This window comes from Macaca fascicularis, chromosome 14 (assembly GCF_037993035.2).
Source record: "Macaca fascicularis isolate 582-1 chromosome 14, T2T-MFA8v1.1".
Classification (NCBI taxonomy): domain Eukaryota; kingdom Metazoa; phylum Chordata; class Mammalia; order Primates; family Cercopithecidae; genus Macaca; species Macaca fascicularis.
This window is the reverse complement of record NC_088388.1, coordinates 17,445,152-17,465,605: the sequence shown is the minus strand read 5'-3', so window position 1 is coordinate 17,465,605 and position 20,454 is coordinate 17,445,152. Positions and strand designations below refer to the sequence as shown.

Below are 20,454 nucleotides of genomic sequence, written 5' to 3'. Positions count from 1 at the left end.
CAGATTTTTGCAATCCGGAGATCAGGAGATTCCCTTGTGAACCTACACCACTAGGGCCCTGGATTTCAAGCACAAAACTGGGCAGCTGTTTGGGTAGGCACTGAGCTACAGGAGTGAAAAACAGTGGCACAAGGAACTCCAGTAAGAGAGGACAACCGTCCACTCCCCTGGAAAGGGGGCTGAAGCCAGGAAGCCAAGAAGTCTCACTCAGCAGGTCCCCCTCCCATGGAGCCCAGCAAGCTAAGACCACCGGTCTGAAATTCTTACTGCCAGCACAGCAGTCTGGAGTTGGCCTGGGATGATCAAGTTTGGTTGGGGGAGGGGCAGCCACCATTACTGTGGCTTTAGTAGGCAGTTTCTCCCTGATAGTGCTAAGGAGACCGGGAGGTTTGGACTGGATCGAATTCACCACAATATAGCAAAGTGGCTGTGGCCAGACTGCTTCTTTAGATTCCTCATCACTGGACAGGGCATCTCTACAGGAAATACAGGAGCTCCAGTCGTGCTTACAGACAAAACTCTCATCTCCCTGGGACAGAGCACCTGGGTGAGGGATGGCTGTGGTTGCAGGTTCAGCCGACTTCATCTTTCCTGCCTGTTGGCTCGGAAGAGAATGGCAGATCCTGACAAAGGGGATTCTCCCAGCACAGTGCACCAGTTGTGCTAAGGGACGGACTGTCTCCTCAAGTGGGTCCCTGACCCCCATGCCTACTGACTTGGAGAGATCTCCCAACAGGGGTTGACAGACACCTCATGCAGAAGACCTCTGACTGGCATCAGGTCGCTGCCTCTCTGGGATGAAACCTCCAGAGGAGGTCGAGACCATCCTGGCTAACCCGGTGAAACCCCGTCTCTACTAAAAAATACAAAAAACTACCGGGTGAGGTGGCGGGCGCCTGTAGTCCCAGCTACTCAGATGGCTGAGGCAGGAGAATGGTGTAAACCCAGGAGGCGGAGCTTGCAGTGAGCTGAGATCCGGCCACTGCACTCCAGCCTGGGTGACAGAGCGAGACTCTGTCTCAGAAAAAAAAAAAAAAAAAAAGAAGAAGAAGAAGAAAACCGTATATGCATGGGCTTATTTCTTGACTTTCTATTCCGTTCCTTTGGTCTATGTGTCTGTTTTTATGTCCATACTGTTTTTATAACCATACTGATTTGATGATAATAGCTTTGTGACATAATTTTTATTTTTTATTTATTTTATTTTATTTTCTTTGAAACAGAGTTTTGCTCTGTCACCCAGGCTGGAGTGCAGTGATGTAATCATGGCTGACTGCAGCCTGCACCTCCCAGGTTCAAGAGATTCTTGAGTCTCAGCCTCCCAAGTAGTTAGGATTACAGGTGTGTGCCACTACACCTGGCTAATTTTTGTATCTTTTTTAGTAGAGAAGAGGTTTTACCGTATTAGCCAGGCTGGTCTCAAACTCTTGGTCTCAAGTGATGCACCTGCCTCAGACTTCCAAAGTGCTGGGATTATAGGTGTGAGCCACCACACCCAGGTGCTTTGTGACATAATTTTTAATCAGGAAGTGTGATGCCTCCAAGTTCTTTTCCCTCAAGATTGCTTTGGCTACTTGAAGTCTTCTGTGGTTCCATTTGAATTTTATTTATTTATTTAAAAAAGTCTAAACTTTAAAAAATGTCACTGGAATTTTTACATGATTACAATGGTACAGGTTACATTGAATCTGTATATCACTTTGGATGGTATGGACATTTTAGCAATATTGATTTTTTCTATCCTTGAACATGAAATACCTTTTCATTTGTCTATGACCTACCATGCTGAAGATACCCAATCTCTGATTTCAGAAGGAAAGCTGGGTTGAAACTAAATAGTACTCTCATTGTTTTTTAAATAAACCAAAAAATATATTGTTCACTATTGTGTATTAGGCACTGTGTAAGCACTTTACACACCTTATATCATATTATCATCGTAACCTCATGAATTATATATTCTCTTCATTTTAGGGAAGCAATGAGACTTATAGATACTCAAAATAACTTTTTAAAGTTATAACATTGTAAGTAAGAAGGCTAACTCTGATAATCTGTCTCCAACTTAAATTCCTGTTTAAAATCTGTAGTCACCTATGTCCAAAATGGTAAAATCATTTCATATTGTCTCATCTTTCTATCTGAACTTTGGCTCCAAATGTAGGCTCACTTATCCTCAGGCACGTATGAGCTTCCTTTCCCTGATTGCTTGTCAGGTGGTTGTTGTTTTAAACACTAAATTTTATTTTTTAGTGTCACAGAATTTGAGCAGGTAGTACAAAGAGTTCCTATATAACTTCTGTACCTACACATGCATAGTATCCTCTACTATCAACATTCCACACACCACAGTGGTACACTTTTACAACAATAAACCTATATTGATACACCTGTATAACTCAAAGTTCTTAGTTTACACTAGGATTTGCTCTTGGTACCGTATGTTCTATGAGCTTGGAAAAATACATAATGACGTGTATCCACTGTTACAGTATCATGAAGAATAGAGTAACTAACCTAAAAATCCTCAGTGCTCAAGACTTGGAACCAACCCAAATGCCCATCAATGATAGACTGGATAAAGAAAATGTGGCACATATACACCATGGGATACTATGCAGCCATAAAAAAACATGAGTTCATGTCCTTTTCAGGGACATGGATGAAACTGGAAGCCATCATTCTGAGCAGAGTAACACAGGAACAGAAAACCAAACGCCACATGTTCTCACTCATAAGTGAGAGTTGAACAATGAGAAAACAGGAACACAACACAGGGAGGGGAACATCACACACTGGAGCCTTTCAGTCCATGGGGGGCAAGGGAAGGGACAGCATTAGGACAAATACCTAATGCACATGGGGCTTAAAACCTAGATGATGGGTTGATGGGTGCAGCAAACCACCATAGCACATGTATACCTATGTAACAAACCTGTACGTTCTGCACATGTATCCCAGAACTTAAAAATAAAAAGCCTCCGTGCTCCACTTATTCATCCCTCCTTCCTCCATAAACCCTAATATCCACTGATATTTTTACTGTCTCCATAGTTTTGCCTTTTCCAGAATGGCATATAGTTGGAAATATACAATATGTAACCTTTTCAAATGGGCATTTTCACTCAGTGATATGTATTTTGTTTTCTCCATGTGTTTTCATGGCTTGGTAGTTCATTTCTTTTTAGTACTGAATAGTATTTCATTGTCTGGATATGCACATTTATTTATCCACTTACCTACTAAAGCACATCTTCATGGCCTCCAAGTTTTGGCAATTATGAATAAAGCTGCTAGAAACATTTATGTGGCCGGGCGCGGTGGCTCAAGCCTGTAATCCCAGCACTTTGGGAGGCCGAGACGGGCGGATCATGAGGTCAGGAGATCGAGACCATCCTGGTTAACACGGTGAAACCCCGTCTCTACTAAAAAATACAAAAAACTAGCTGGGCGAGGTGGCGGGCGCCTGTAGTCCCAGCTACTCGGGAGGCTGAGGCAGGAGAATGGCGTGAACCCGCGAGGCAGAGCTTGCAGTGAGCTGAGATCCGGCTACTGCACTCCAGCCCGGGTGACAGAGCGAGACTCCGTCTCAAAAAAAAAAAAAAAAAAAAAAAAAAAAGAAACATTTATGTGTGAGTTTTTGGGTGGGCATAAATTTTCATCTTATTAGAGTAAATATCAAAAATCCCAACTGCCTGATTGTATGATAACAGTACATTTAGTTTTATAAGAAATTGCCAAAGTGTCTGACATCATTTGTCTATTGTATGATCTATTTGTCTATTTCTTCACCAATACTACATTATCTTGATTGCTATACCTCTATAGTAAGTCTTGAAGTTGGGTAGTATGAGTTCTCCAACTTTGTTCTTTCCCTCAGTATCACATTAGCTATTCTTGGTTTTTTGCCTTTCCATATAAGTTTTAGAATTAGTTTGTCAATATTTACAAAATACCTTGCACTGGCATTAAAATGAATATATAGATCAAGTTGGGAAGAATAGACATCTTGATAATATTGAGTCTTCCTGTCCATGAATATGAAATATTTTTTCATTTATTTAGTTTTTTGATTTGTTTTTTCCTTTTTTTTCTTTGAGACGGAGTTTCACTCTTGTCATCCAGGCTGGAGTGCAATGGTGTGATCTTGGCTCACCACAACCTGTGCCTCCCGGGTTCAAGTGATTCTCCTGCCTCAGCCTCCCGAGTAGCTGGGATTATAGGCATGTGCTACAACACCTGACTAATTTTGTATTTTTTCTTAGCGGAGAGGGGGTTTCTCCATGTTGGTCAGGCTGGTCTCAAACTCCCGACTTCAGGTGATCTGCCTGCCTCAGCCTCCCAAAGTGCTGGGATTAAAACTGCGCCTGGCCTTGATTTGTTAATTAGAGCTTTGTAGTTTTTCTCACTTGTACACATTTTGTTAGATTTATACCTAAGTATTTCATTTTTTTAGAATGCTAAAGTAAATTATATTGTGTTTTGAATTTTAGATTATACTTGTTCATCGCTGGTATATAGAAAAGTGATTGACTTTTGTGCCTTAACCTTGTATCCTGCCACTCTGCTCTAATTATTAGTTCCGGTATTTTTTTGTTGATTTAAAAAATTTTCTACATATATGATCATGTAATCTACAGACATTGACAGTTTTATTTCTTCCTGTCAGTATACTTTTTATTTATTTTTCTTGTCTTATTACATTAGCTAGGATTTCCAGGACAATGTTGACAAGAAATGATGAGGAAAGACATTCTTGCCTTTTTCCTCATCTTAGTAGGAAAGCTTCAAGTTTCTCACCACTAAGTGTCATGCTAGTTGTAGATTCTTAGTTTACAGATTTTTTTTTTAGAATCATAAAAGAAAAAATAGGTGTTAGATTTTTTCTTCAGATGCTTTTTCTGCATCTATTAATATGGTAATTTGATTTCCCTTTAACATTTGGTGCAAGGGATTATGTTAATTGATTTCTGAATGTTGATCCCACCCTGCATACCTACACTAAATTGTACACCAGGATCTACTGAGATTTAGTCCAGATATGCAGGATGGAATCAACATTAAAAAATACCTGGACTAAATCTCAGCTGATCCTGGTGTGCAATTCTCTTTATATATTGTTGAATTTAATCTGCTAATATTTTGTTGAGGATTTTTGCATCTATGTTAATGAGAGATATTAGAAGTTTTCTTTTGTTGTAATGTCTTTGTTCTTGGGAATAGGGTAAGGCTGGCTTCATTGAATGAGTTAGGAAGACTTCTTTCCTCTTCCAGTTTCTAAAAGAGATTTAGAGAAATGGTATAATGTCTTCCTTAAATGTTTGGTAGAATTTACCAGTGAACCTGTCTGACCTGGAGCTTTATGTTTTGGAAGGTGCTATAGACTGAATGTTTGTGTCACCCTGAAATTCTTGTATTAAAATTCTAACCCCCTATGTAATGGTATTAGGAGGTGGAATCTCTGAGCAGAGACTAGGCCATCAGGGTGGAGCCCTTATAAATGGGATTAATACCCTTATAAGAGGCCCTTAGAGAAGGCTATGATTGGGTATTTCATTTACTCCAAACAGGTTAGGCTCTAATAAAACCCCAGCAAGTTAGGGTGTGGCTAACAATAGGTTCTTCTGAGGGCAGACCTTGTTAAGAAGAACAGAATACTGTGGATATTTAAAAATGTTTTTCTCCATCTCCAGGAAGATGAATTTATCACTTATTTCCCTACTTTGCCATAGCAATTATTTTCCTTTTATCTAATACTTGATTTTTTTCCCATTGGATAAATTTTTAAAAAATGTTATTTAACATATGGACAGGACTTTTTCTAACATTTTCTATGAGTATCAGGTAGGGATCATGAAGTTAAAACTCACGAAAGTGTGAGAGACCCCCCGCCCTGTCCTGCCCCACCAGACCTGGACTAGTTCCCCTAGAGTTTTTATCTTTCAGGCTTTTCCACATTAAGAACCTCATCAATTAAGTTCAAGGTTTTACTACCTACATCTACCCTGCTTGCCACTGGCTCCTGTGGGGTTTCTGCTTGTGGGTTTCTGCTCAGGGAAGGTGAGATTCTCTCTATCTTCCTGTCTATCTCTGCAATTTTGAGGACAGTGGTTTGCGCTGTGAGTTCACTTCTATGATGGATTTAAGATGAATTGTTGATATTTTAGTTTGTTCAGCTTTTTACTTGTTGTTAGGGTACAGTGGTGACTTCTAAACTCTTTACATGCTAGACTAGAAGTCCCCCGCCTTACTTTTATTTAAAAAGAACTTTAAATGAAATACAAATTCCTTACCAAGATCTATACTGCCCTGCAGGGTTTGGCTTTTGTCCATCTCTTCAACCTCAGTTTGTTCTGTCTGTTCTCTTTTCCACTTCCTTTCAGGGACTAAGACCTTCCATTGACTTGCACTTGCTCAGCTCTTTAAATATTGGAGCTTTGCAGATGTAACAATACTTCCCATGGGGCAATGTTTCGTCCTTTGACCTCAGCTAAGTATCACCATTTAAAAAGACCTCTGATTGCCTTCTTTACAGTAATATCGCACTCTTATTTTTCATCACAATACTCAGTATTTTAAATACTGATCACAGATTATAATTTATTAAATTGTTCTCCTGACTTTCTTAGAAGACATAAAGTTAATGTAGGCAGGACTTTTATTCTGTTTTTTTTTTTTCTGTTTCATTAACTATTGTATCTTAAGCTTATGGTATAGAACTTGGCATGAAAAAGATGCTCATAACAATTTTTTAGTATAATAAATACATGGATAAATCATTATTACAATAAATAAAATATTTTAAAAACATATCCAAACCTACACTTTTAGGCAGAAAAAATGGAGTATTAGATAAAATTAAAAAAAATTGCTATCGCAAAGTAGGGAAAATGTGATAAATTCATCTTCTTAGGGACAAGTGGCTGGGTTGATATTTTATTCTTGGTTGGCAATCCTACTATAACTGTTGTGAAGCTATTTTTTCTCCCTGGTTACATTTTTCTGACCCTAGTTATGTGATTGATCTAACAATATCTCTACATGCAAATGTTCTTTAAAAATACGTGGAAAGTCCCGGTGAACTTAATTAAGCAAGAATCAGTCTTGGACAGAATCCAGTTCCAGGACTCCAAGATTAATGTGCTTATAATGTATAAAATCTTCAATAATATTTGCCCCTGTCAGGTAGAAGATACTATCCTTTTAAGGGCTAATTATTTCAGAAGATGTTTTGTTAAGATGTTTTGTTTACATTGTACTATGGCTTCACAGCCTTGGAGCTTCTAAATCCAACTGGGCTCTGGGTAGGTTTCCCAGCGGAAGTGATACTTTCGATGAGTTTAAAGGAGAAGGCTTACCACATGATATAAAAAAGGCACAAGAATTTCCTCTCCAAATTTCAAGCATGAATGCTTGGCCATAGGAAGACAAGAGAGTGAGATGAGCTAAAGATTGGAATGGCAGTTATTCTTTATTGAAATTACTAGAAAAGAAGTTATGAGATAAAAATTTCCCTCTTAAAAAGGCTAGTTGCTGTCTTCTTATGTAGACATGGGATATGTTTGTATTTTTAATAAATTATCCTAACATGAAAAGTTTTAATTTTTCTTTTTGCACCGTGGAATTTCTTTAAAATAGTTCTACAATGCAAGTCATAATTTTCTGAAATACTTAGAAACTCTGAAGAAAATGGACAGACATGGCCATATGATGTCAAATATATCCTCAAGGAATGGTACAGCTTTTTGCCTTCTCTGTGCATATTGGATTGAAGAGAGACTTCCAGCTTTTTGTGAGTGAGGTAAAATGGTTTTCAAATCATAAATAAGCTTCCCAAAAGTAAGATTTTAACAGGTGATAGTGAAACCAAGCTTTGCAGATGTGTGAATTTTTTTACTACATAGGAAATTATATCACTTGATTTTATAAGAATTGAAATGTTGAAAAACTTTTGCTGTTGCAAAGTTGCTGGTTAGGTTTTATATGATACTTGTCATGAGTATATTTAAAAAATAGAAAAGTTAAGTCAGCAACCGTGATATATCCTAAAAAGTTATGCCTCCACCTAGAGAGGTAGGAGACTCATGTTGAAAAGGTGATTTCTCAGATGGCATCAAGACTTCGGTCCTCTGATAACATGACCCCTGGCATAGATCCTGAGATGAATTGAGTTAGTGGATGCTTGGTGATGCCTGGGAGTCTATCTTATTTGATTGGTATGACACAATGTATGTGTTCAATTAACACTTGTTCGTTGAATGAATAAATGAAAGATTGAACTTATAATACACATTTCTATAATATTTACCATTAATTTAGAGGTAAACTGCTTATAATTACTGAGATGGGCATCTGCAAAAGAATGGATAGAACTAAAAAGATGCAAAAGCATTTCGAATGTTTGAGGAGTGGTAAAAAGCCTTGAGCAGGTAAACATAGAAAATTGTAGGAAATTAGCTGAATAAGTTTCCTGGATCCCAGTCGCCTAAGATCTTGTAGGCCAAGGTAGGGATATTGGATTTTATTGAGTATATAATAGGAATATCCTATGGGGGTTGTGATCAAAGGAGTAATAGGATCTGAATAATATAAGAACAAAAAAAGGATCATTTGGGCTGCTTCAGGAACATAGATTGTCGAATGCCAAAAGGAAAGTAGGTAGACCTGGCTATTGCAGTAGACCAGGAACGAATGCGGATAGTGAGAATGATCAAGTTTGTAATGTATTATAGAGGAAGAGTCAACAGGACTTATTAAGTATATAAATAAACAATGTAAGAAGAATAAGGGGTGAAGGACACTGTTAAAATTTGGTCTGAACAATAACACAAAGGGAGTACCATTTCACTAGTTAGGTAGAAAAAACCTAGGTAGGAATAGATATATTATGAAAAATTAAAAATTTGCTTTTATAAATCCTAAATTGAGGTCTATTTGGAGGCATCAGTTAGATAGCTGCAGATATGAGTTTGAAAATTAGGGAAGAAATGGAGTAAAGACATACAATTTTAGAGTGCTTCAGAATTTACAAGTTATGGAAAGGAGAAATATTCAAGTAAAGACTCTAAGAAGAAGGTTTCGGTGGGTCTGTAAGATCTCTGTAACTGTGACAGTTATGGACCATAAATTGTGTTGTATGACAATTATTGTTTCATTGTGTTCCCCCAACAAATTCATATTTTGGGGCCCTAGCTCTTTGTACTTCAGAATATAACCCTATTTGAGGTGGGTCTTTGCAGAGGTATACAAGTTAAAATAAGATGATTAAGGTGGACCCTAATACAATATGATTGATGTCCTTAATAGAAGCAGAAATTTGAATACAGACTTGTATACAAGGAGTATGCTGTATTAACATATAGTTGGTTATCTATAAACCAAGGACAGAGCCTGGAAAGATCTCCTTCCCTTATAGTCTTCTGTAGGAACCAACATTGTTAATATTTAATTTTGAATTTCTAAGATCTAGAGCTGTGAGATGATACATTTCTATTGTTTAAGGCACCCAGTTTGTACTACTTTGTTGCAGCTGTTCTAGCAAAATAATACAGCTTTTGGTACTGGGAGTGGGGTAGTGCTGCAATAAATATCTCAAAATGTGGAAGTGGCTTTGCAACTGGGTAATGGGTAGATGCTTGCAGAGTTTGAGAGTGCATTATAGAAGGAGCCTGGGTTGCCTTGAAGATACTGTGGGTAGGAATATGGACATTGAAAAGTGATTCTGGTGAAGGCTCAAAAAGGAAAGAGGGGAACTGAGGAGAAAACATCTGTTGTCTTAGAGAATACATATTTCATCATGAGCTGAATGCTGCTAGAAATATGAATGTTAAGGTACTTGTAGTTAAGGTCACAAATGGAAATTAGGAACATGTTATTGGAAAGCGGCGGAAAAGCATCATTATTATAAGGTGGTGGCCCTAGTAAATAATACAAAGAAATTTGGTCTATAGCCTTGCACACATAATGCATTCTACCCACTATGAATATATATATTACCTGAAGTGAGTCTTCAATGTGATACTTCAGTGAGTTTATACATGGCATATCTTTTCATGGAATTCCCTTTTCCAGCCTCTTCTCTCACTTCTCCTTTAAACTCATCGTAAGTATCACTTCCGCTGGGAAACCTACCCAGAGCCCAGTTGGATTTAGAAATTCCAGTGCTGTGAAGCCATAGCACAATGTAAATTATCTATAATCACACTTGCTAAATTCGTTTTTGTCTGACCACTTTATTGTGCAATTCTGACAGTACATTGAAGATTAACAACCAAATTGGCAATAAATAAATCTAACGGATATTTATATAATGATAAATAATTTTCTATACGGACCTTTGCTCAAATGGCTTGTATACCAGAATCATCTTTGACATATAGTATTTACTTGGCCCTTAGTTTTAGATATTATATTCTTTTCTCTTCACCATTGAAAGGGTAAAATCATCTTATGTTTGTATTCTCTGTTGAAGTCATCTTTTGACCCAGAGGTTTCTCAAAGCACTTTCACCTCTGCATTTCTGACGGTTAGACTAAAGGGTTTAACGTAGGAGTTATGGTATAAAACACAGCCACTGCTTTTTTGATTGGGGAAGGGTCACTGGGCACAGATACACAAGCATACAGACACAAAGAATTAGATGACCACGGTGGTGTGAGAGACGCAGGTAGAGAGAGCTTTGCATCTTTCCTCCAAGCTGTGAGATATCAAAGTATATAGGATAGCACTTAAGAAACCATCAAGAGGATGATGTTCATCAGGCAGTTGAACCCACCACTGGCAGCAGCAAAGAGACCAAGTGTATCAGTAGTACCCATGCAGAGGAGTTTCAACGAAGTGTTTAAGTCACACATGAATGAGCTATTCACATTGTGAGGTTGGGAGTATAGAAAGGAAGTCAGACTGGGGAGAGGATCTAAACTGTGCCTGGATAAAGCTTCCAGCACATGCCATTCCAGCAAGATGGCCACACCTATATTGAGTCATGATTTTCATGCAGTGCAGATGGTCACATAGCGGCCATGGACCATCCCCATCAGTGGAATAATCTCAGCGGCACCAAAAGATGTTCAGCAAAGACTTCCAGACACTTTATCCATATTGATACAAGCACTGTACAACACATGCTGCCATATTTTTTAACTCATTAGGCACTCAAAAAAACTCAGTAAATTTATATGATAATTTCATTTACAATTATGACACAGAGTAGTGATTATCATTTGATATCTTACAGCAAGTGTTAGAAAAACATTATTTACTGGTTTAGATATTTCTCATAAAATGGTTGTCTATCATCTATCTAATCATCATCATCATCTATCATTATCTAAATTATTTTCTAAAACCAGAGTGTTATAGACACTTTGAGAAAAATGAAGCGTTTTCTACATGCATATTAAACATATGGTTTATGTAAAAGCGTAGTAAATAAGGCTTTTGGTTTTCACAGTATATAAAATAAGGCTGTTGATCAGACACATTTATAAGTCAACTAGCTTAATGGAGACTTCCTCAGGGGAAAGTTCAGTATCATTGAGAAGAAAATGTAGAAAGTTTTTGGTCAGTATTTATACAATACTTGTCATGAATAAATTAAAATAGAGTTATTATCTATCTTATCACCACAGAAGGCATAATTCTGTTTGGAAAAGTGGGTGACTGATGGTGAAAAGGTGATTCCTTGGTTCGGACTAGTATTTCTCCTCTGATAATTACTCCTGGCCTAGACCCTAAACCTGAATGAGTTTGTGAACATTCCATGATGGCTGAGAGACTACTTTATTTGAAAGGCATAACACAATGTAGGTGTCATATAAACATTTTTCAATTGAATAAAAGATTAAACTTACTATACACATTTCCACAATATTGACCATTATTTTATAAGTAAATGGCTTCTAATCTCTGAAATAAGTGTCTACAAAAAATAGATGAAATTAAGGATACGGAAAAGCACATTGTATATTTGATGAATATCAAAACTGTCTGGAGCAGGATAAAAGTAGAAAATTGTAAGGGATGGATTTGGGGAGGTGGCCTGGATCCAGGTCATCTAGGGTCTTTTTTTTTTTTTTTTTTTTTTTTTTGAGACGGAGTCTTGCTCTGTCGCCCAGGCTGGAGTGCAGTGGCTCGATCTGGGCTCCATGGGGTTTTTGGGTAGAAGAATGGTATAATATTAACAAGATTTTCAAAAGATCATTTGGGCTACTTCACGAAGGAACATTAGGGCCAAAATATGAGTGGAGAGACTTTGCAGGAGGCTATTAGAGTAGGCCAGGGGGTAACAAGATGGTAGTGAGAAGGATCCAATTGGGATATTTTGAAGGTAGAGTTAACAGGGTTTGAAAAAAAATATTGATAAATAATATGAAAGAAATAGAGAAATGAAGTAGATTGTCCGATTTTTAGTTTAAACAATAATGTAGGTAGTAACATTTAATGTAATGAAAATAAGAAATGGGTTAATCTGGAAAATTAAAAATGGATATCATTTGAACATGTCAGTTGGTTGTCACCTACAAAAGATCCATTCATAATTAGTTCTTCTCACTTTGAAAATGTAAGTTACCTAAAGTGGTTTCTCGAGTATTGTACATCTGTGAATTTATACAGGATGTATCTTTATGTGGAATTCCCTTCCCATCCTCTCTTGTAGTTAATTATCACCTTTCCTTTATAGCTCAGCTAAGACACGGCTTCCTCTGAAAAGTCTTTCCTGATCCTAGTTTGATTTAGTGTTTTAGCACTGTGAACCCTAAGAATAATGTCAATATATTTATTATGACTCCTATTTAATTGGTATTTAACTTATTCCCTTTGGTATTTTATTTACCAAATCACTGAGAGTACAAAACTGTGTCTTTTTCAACTTGGCAATTCCAAAGTCTACAACAGATTTGACATAGATACTGCATACCCACTTTTAATTGAATGAGTAAATAAAATATTAAAATCATAATGCATTTAAAGTTTTCCCCCCTTGTTTTATAGGTAAACTGCTTCTATGATCTGAAGTCAGCAGCTACAAACCATAGATGGAGCCAAGGAACAATGTGACTTACTTTGTCCTCTTGGGCTTCACACAGAATCCAAAGGAGCAGAAAGTACTTTTTGTTCTGTTCTTGTTCTTCTACATTTTGACCATGGTGGGCAACCTGCTCATTGTAGTGACTGTCACTGTCAGTGAGACCCTGGGCTCACCAATGTACTTCTTTCTTACTGGCTTGTCATTTATAGATATCATTTATTCTTCATCCATTTCCCCCAGACTGATTTCAGACTTGTTCTTTGGGAATAATTCCATATCTTTCCAATCTTGCATGGCCCAGCTCTTTACAGAGCACCTTTTTGGTGGGTCAGAGGTCTTTCTCCTGTTGGTGATGGCCTATGACCGCTATGTGGCCATCTGTAAGCCCTTGCATTATTTGGTTATCATGAGACAATGGGTGTGTGTTGTGCTGCTGGTAGTGTCCTGGGTTGGAGGATTTCTGCACTCAGTATTTCAACTAAGCATTATTTATGGGCTCCCATTCTGTGGCCCTAATGTCATTGATCATTTTTTCTGTGATATGTACCCTTTATTGAAACTGGTCTGTACTGACACCCATGTTATTGGCCTTTTAGTGGTGGCCAGTGGAGGACTGGCTTGCACTATTGTGTTTCTGCTCTTACTCATCTCTTATGGTGTCATCTTGCACTCTCTCAAGAACGTTAGTCAGAAAGGGAGGCGAAAGGCCCTCTCAACCTGCAGTTCCCACATCACTGTGGTTGTCTTCTTCTTTGTTCCCTGTATTTTTATATATGCTAGACCTGCTAGGACCTTCCCCATTGATAAATCAGTGAGTGTGTTTTATACAGTCATAACTCCAATGCTAAACCCCTTAATCTACACTCTGAGAAATTCTGAGATGACAAGTGCTATGAAGAAGCTCTGGAGAAGAGACCCCATATCAAGTAGTACATAAGTGAGTTACCCACCATGAACAGAGTCATTTGACTTTACAGTCTGTTTCCTTGGGACCCAGGGGTGTTCTTAAATCTGATGCCATCTTCCTTTTCTTCAAAGCATTTACAATTATGATTAAAGAAAGAACTATATGATCGTGTTATTGATAACAGTTTATCTCCCTGCTAGCATGTAAGATCTATAATGTCTTGTTTTCCATTTTATCTGTAAAGATGTAATGCATAAAGCAAGGAGTCAATAATATGTAGTGAATTAGTTAAGAAATTTTAGAGTTACATTGATTTTTTAATCAAGTTATGCATGTATCTTTTTGCCTTTCTTTCTGAGACTTAATTTCATTTCTAGTTAGATTCTTGTCATTTAAGTTCATTCTTCTTATACTATTTAAAATAGTTAATGGTATAGTTCATACTAATGCAGTCCTTTTCATCCAATTTAACTTGTACTATATGCATATTTTTACTGTAATACTTCTGCCTTTTAAAATAAAAATTGAATACAAAATAAATAATGATAAATAGTAAAAATGAAAACCATACAAAATAATATAAAATGAGAAATAAATCTCTTGTCCATCTCTGAGTGCAATCTCCTAGTTCTCTTCGTCAGAGGAAGTCACTATTATCTGTTTCTTAAGATGTTTCAGGTAATAATCTTTGAAAATGTAAATATATTTAAATATATGTATGTGTGTTTTTCTCTATGTATAGAAGTTTGCTACTACACATAGAAGGGAGCTGGGGCCTAGGATGTGGGCCGCATAACTCTTCCCAGTCCCCTATCCTATTGTGGCCGGTTAGTATCCAGGATGCAAGGCAAAGTCCTCTTGACTCTTCACGATTCACTCTCCTCTCCTCAAGCAGAAGGAAGGAGTCACTTTTGTTGCTGCAAGCTGCATTGCCTGGGGTCCGGGGATGGGTGGCACAAGCACTCCCTTGGCAGCCCCGGCTGGTGTCTCCCTAGGTCGTGTGCCACCCTATTGCACTGGCTCTAAGTCTAAACCAGCACTAGGACTTGCGCAGGAATTGCAGGCCTTGTGTCCTAAGCTGCCTTTGAGGTTTACCTAAGACCCCAGAGCACTTTAGCCCACAGTGGTGAGGCTTGCGAAGAAGTTCCAGTTTTGACATCTGGGATGAGGGATTCCCTTCTGACTAGGGCTGGTCCAAATGCATTTTCCATGGGTGGGTGCCAGTTGAGCTCAGCCTGGCTTTGCTCTCTGCTGTGACAAGGTAGCACTGAGTTCAATGCTAAATCTCCAGTGTCTATTCTGTTTTTTCCTCAAGTGCACAGATTATCTCTTTGCACCATGCAGCCACTGCTGTGGAATCAAGGAGGGGTTGCTATAGCGATTTAAGACTGTCTTTCCTGTCCTCTTAAGTGTGTTTCATTCAGTGATGTCAAGTTAAAACCAGGTACTGGGGTTGCTCGCCCGGTTTTTTGTTCTTATGCTTGCGCTTTTGTGTGTATGCTATTAGTTGTTGAATTCCTGCAGGAGGGACTGGGATTACAGGTGTGAGCCATTATGCCCATCCCAAGAAACATTTTCTATTATGGGGAGAGAGAGACAACAAATAAGTAAGCATATACATAAAAAGATAAAAGATAACAGAGTGGAAAGGTGTAAAAAGTGAAACAAATGATGTTATAGAGAGCTACTCAAAAGGTAGGGGGCTACGAGTGTTCAAAGGAGACCGAAGAGCAAGTATCAATAGTGTTTACATAACCACTTCCAGGGCTAACAAGCAAGAAACTGAAAGGACGTGAATAAGTAAACTCACTGGTGAGCAGTTTCTGTTTGTGGAAAGGGGAATTCTATCTGACCTGGAGGAGCATCAATAACATCTGTCCTCGATTAAAAAATACACATTTTATTAAAAATAAAATAAAGATGATACATACACACACTCACACGCAAACATACTTTAGCAACCTTAACCTACTATAATTAATTCAGCTCTAATTAAAATACAGATGATACAAAATTACACATATGCATTTAAGCCATCATCTTTTTTCAAAACACCTTGTGTGTGCCTCCTGGCAGTTGGTGAACTTTCTGATGTATTCAACAGCGGCGATCTCCACTTTGTCTCTGCATGTTCTCCTTTTATTTTAGTTTCTACCATTTTTTTCCCCAAATAAAAGGTCTTGCACTCACTTAGAAATGCTGAGATAAATTGGTATAAAGTAAGGTATCTGATTAACCAAATTTACACTAAAGCCTATTGGCCTTTTCATGGACTAGAAGACTATGCACAACCACTCCATACTCAAACATGCATTTCTCTCTCCAATATTGTATGACCCAGCACCCAGCTCTTTACAGGGCATTTTTTTCTTGGTGGGTCACAGGTTTTCCTTCTGTTGGTGATGGCCTAGACCACTATAGCGCCATCTGCAAGTCCTTGCAAGTATTTGGTTGTCATGAAGCAATGGCTGTGTGTTGTGCTGCTGGTGGTGTCCTGGGCTGGAGGATTTTTGCACACAGTAATTCAACTTGGCCTTATTTATGGGCTCCCATCTTATGACCCCAATGCCATCGGTCATTTTGTCTGTGACATGGACCCCTTAATGAAGCTTGTCTGTGGCTATACACTCAACAGATTTGCCTATTTTGCAGGTCATGATTTAAATACTAGGTTTTATATATTTCATTTATGCCTAGACTGGACTGTTTCCTTTTTGATCTCATTATTCTTTTGTAATTTTTTTTCCTAGAGGACATGGTTCTATAAATCTTGTTATACATAGGCATCTCTGGAGATACAGAGCCTACCCTCAGAATTACGATAAAGGTCCCAATGAATTTAATTAGAGAAGAATCACCTTTGGAGATGCACCAGTCGAATGACTCAACAATATGTGCTGTTTTTCAAGTGTGGATAAAGTATCCACAGACTTCTGCCCTTACTTTGAAGAGTATTTATTTATAGCAGTATTCACATGACTGATTTTTAAGGAATTAAAATGATAGACTCAAACATGATAAAATACAGATTAAAATTATTCTCCATCCTTCAGATTACCCAAGGTTCAACTGTGAGGCAGGAATACAGGTTTGTATAACTGATTGATGATCAATATGTTGTAAAGGCTATTTCATTATTTTACTTTTATTGGTATAAAATACAAATATTTATATTAAAAAGTCACAATTCTCTCTCCCACAAATTCGAGCTTTTTCTTAACTTCCAAATGCTTATTTAACCTATTCATCTTTTGATGAACACTTGGGTTGATTCCGTATGTTGGCTATTGTGAATAGTGCTCCACAAATTATGGGAATGTAGAGATCTCTTTGACATACCGATTTCATTTCTTTTGGATATATAACTACCAGTGGGATTGCTAGATATATGCTAGTCCTATTTTTAATTTTCTGAGGAATCTCCATACTGTTTTCCATAGTGGCTGTACTAATTTACATTCCTACCAACAGATTATGATCATTCCCTTTTCTTTACATCCTCATCAGCATTTATTTTCTGTTATTTCCATAATAGCCATTTTAACTGGGGTGAGATAATGTAATAAAAAGGCTAAAATTCTGCCATTTGCAGGAACGTGGATGGAACTGGAGGATACTATATTAAATAAAATGAGGCAGGCACAGAAAGACAAATACTGCATATGTTCACTCATGTGGGAGATTTAAAAAAATTGACCTCATGACGGTAGTGAACAGAATGGTAGTTACTGGAGGATGGGAAGGGTAGTGAGGAGAGGAGATGAAGAGTTGATGAATATATACAGGAATACAGTTAGGTAGGAAGAATAAGATCATGATAGGGCAACTATAGTTTATAACTGGCTGTATATTTCAAAACAACTAGAAGATAAAATTTAGAATTTTCTCAACATAATGAAATGATAAATGTTTGAGGTGATGGATATCCCAGTTACCCAGATATGATCATTACACATTGTGTGCTTTTGTCAAAATATTATGTATACCCCATAAATATATACAATTATAATGTATCCATAAAAATAAAAAATTAAAAAGTATTTATATAAATGTGTGTTATTAGGACAAATTTTGCCAACAATGAAGATTTTGGGTTTCAGTTCACAATCAAGATTGAGGCTATTCATTTTGAAAATCTCAATAATTTAAAAGGTACCTTTTTTTTTTACCTTGAAAGACTGAGATTAATCAGACTTTCTAGAAGCATGGAAAACATTGGTCACATGGAAGCATTTCAAGGTCCAGTGATGGTTCATGTGTTATTTTGCTCTCTGTGTTCACAGAGATGGTGTCAGTGGACACAGCTGTTATTTTTTTTTAGGACAAGACAGAGGTACCATCGTCAGAACTCAGAATGAACGACTGTTTTCTTATGTAGGTACCCAGGAAGTGTATTTATACGTGAGATTCCAAACTAGGCTTTACATTATGCAGTAACACTGATTATGTGGGAATTCTGTCTTTTAATAGTTCTCTAAGTGATTCTGATAATAAGCCACATTAGAGGTTCTTCACGATTGCTAAACTGTATGTGAATTGACTCAATTCTGTAATACTTTTTTGGATATTTTAACATTAAAAAATGCAGAATAAATTTACTTTCTCTAAATCAGTGTTCACAGAATCTAATTTCAAGTGTAACCATTTGGGAGATATTTTAATGGGCAGGTATTAGTAAATCTCTTTATAGAATCGAGCAATGTGTTCTCTAAGCATTGATTAATATGCTAAAAATTAGATGATGTAGCTTCTGTAGAAGTTGAATGAGTGACTTTCAAGAACCCAAGTAAGACTTAAGTAAGCAAGGTGTTACTTCAATTCATAAGAATGATAGATCAAGTAAGAAGAGTATTGAAATTGACCACTAGATTTAGTAAAGTGGAACTGTTATTTAGAAAGAATAACAGAGAATCAAGATGGGGTGGTTGCTTGAAAGAGATATGCAGTCCAAGGATATAAATATATTTTTAAATGTGGGGATAGATCACACAAATATGCTGGAAGAAGGATGCAATATAGGGAGGAAAATTGTTGACACTGGAAATGGAGGAGAGAATTGCGGGAGCACTGTTCTTAAGAGTGGTAAAGAGCATGCAATCTAGTGCATGAGTAGAGAGGTTGGCCATAGTTAGCAACACAGACAATCTGTGTGTTTGAAGATCAGATGGGACATTATTTATGAGGTCAGATTGAAGTAAATGCCAACAGAGACTTAGAGAGTGACTACTTGTCATTACTAGGATTATTTTAAGAGATAACTGGGCTAGTGAATATTGTCACTACTTATGATACAGTTTGTGTGTGTGTGTGTGTGTATGTGTGTGTGTGAAGCCTTCTTTTCCTTTACCTCTCTCTTCTTCCCTCCCTCCCTTCCTTCTCCCCTATTTCTTTCCCTCCCTCTTTCCTTCCATCTTCCTTCCTTCCTTCCTTCCTTCCTTCCTTCCTTCCTTCCTTCCTTCCTTCCTTCCTTCCTTTCTTCCTCCCTCTCCTCTCCTCTCCTCTTTGTTAGTTTTATTCTTTCACACACACAACTTCTCACCTCTCCCCACATCAGCAATGCAAATGTAAACCCTGCTTACAACAAAAAACATATATCCTTCCTTATTTTCCCATGCTCATATAATCATACACAAACACTTACAAATGGATACATGTATTTTTATTTTGTTTGCTGAATCATATTATACTGAAATGGCTGCAATTAATTTTTTAAATATCTGTCTTCCATATTTTTTTGTTTGTTTAGTGCCATTATAAGTAATGTCACAAAAACATGCCATGCATCTGTCCTTATATACTAGGGCTTTAATTTCTATGCGATAGCTTTTAAAGGGAGCAATTGTGTTGAAAGGTATTTTTACTTTCATTAGTGATTGCTAACTTTTGCTCCAAAAATATTATAAAATTCATATTTTTGCTGTCAGTGTAAGAAACTACCCTTTTTTGTTTTTGCTAGCTATAGCTACTATCACTTTTAAAACGTTTTTGCCAGTTTGATGAATATAAGGTGATATTTGTTTTTTATTTTGCATTTTTCTATTTATAGGTGAACTTCAGCACCCTATTATATTTAGCCATTTGAATGTACTGTTTTGTTTTTAATTGCTGGTTTCTATCATTTGCCCACTTTGCTATAGGTTTGTCTTTTATTTATTAATTGCTTAGAGCACTCTATTTTAAATATTAACTCTATGTCCTCAAAATTATAAATATTTTAAAATGATATCTTTTCCTGAATTCTTAAACAATTTTGAAATTGTCAAATAGGTTTATTTTGGATTTCAATTATTAGTTAAGAAGATTCTGCCATCCCCAAAATGTAGAAAGTCATCTCCTTTATTAACTGGAAAGTAAATGTAAAGTAAATCTAGCTTTTATATTAAATCTTTAATTCATTTGTATTTATTTTTGTTTATGGTATTAGCTATATGCATAATTTTATGATCTTCCAGATATAAAACTAGTTTTGGCCAACTCATTTATTTAATAAACTGTCCTTTCCCCATATACATCCCAA

The 20,454-nt window shown here is 37.0% G+C and overlaps 1 protein-coding gene across 1 annotated transcript; it reads left to right on the top strand.

Moving 5' to 3' along the window:
* Nucleotides 1–13,037: 13,037 nt before the first annotated feature.
* On the top strand, nt 13,038–13,967 carry LOC102123292 (olfactory receptor 4A47). Its single transcript, XM_005577898.4, has one exon. The coding sequence runs from the start codon at nt 13,038–13,040 to the stop codon at nt 13,965–13,967; it is 930 nt and encodes a 309-aa protein (XP_005577955.3).
* The last annotated feature ends 6,487 nt before the right edge of the window (nt 13,968–20,454 follow it).

Excerpts from the sequence above, each read along its gene's own strand:
- LOC102123292 (XM_005577898.4), top strand. The coding sequence starts at position 13,038 with ATGGAGCCAAGGAACAATGTGACTTACTTTGTCCTCTTGGGCTTCACA.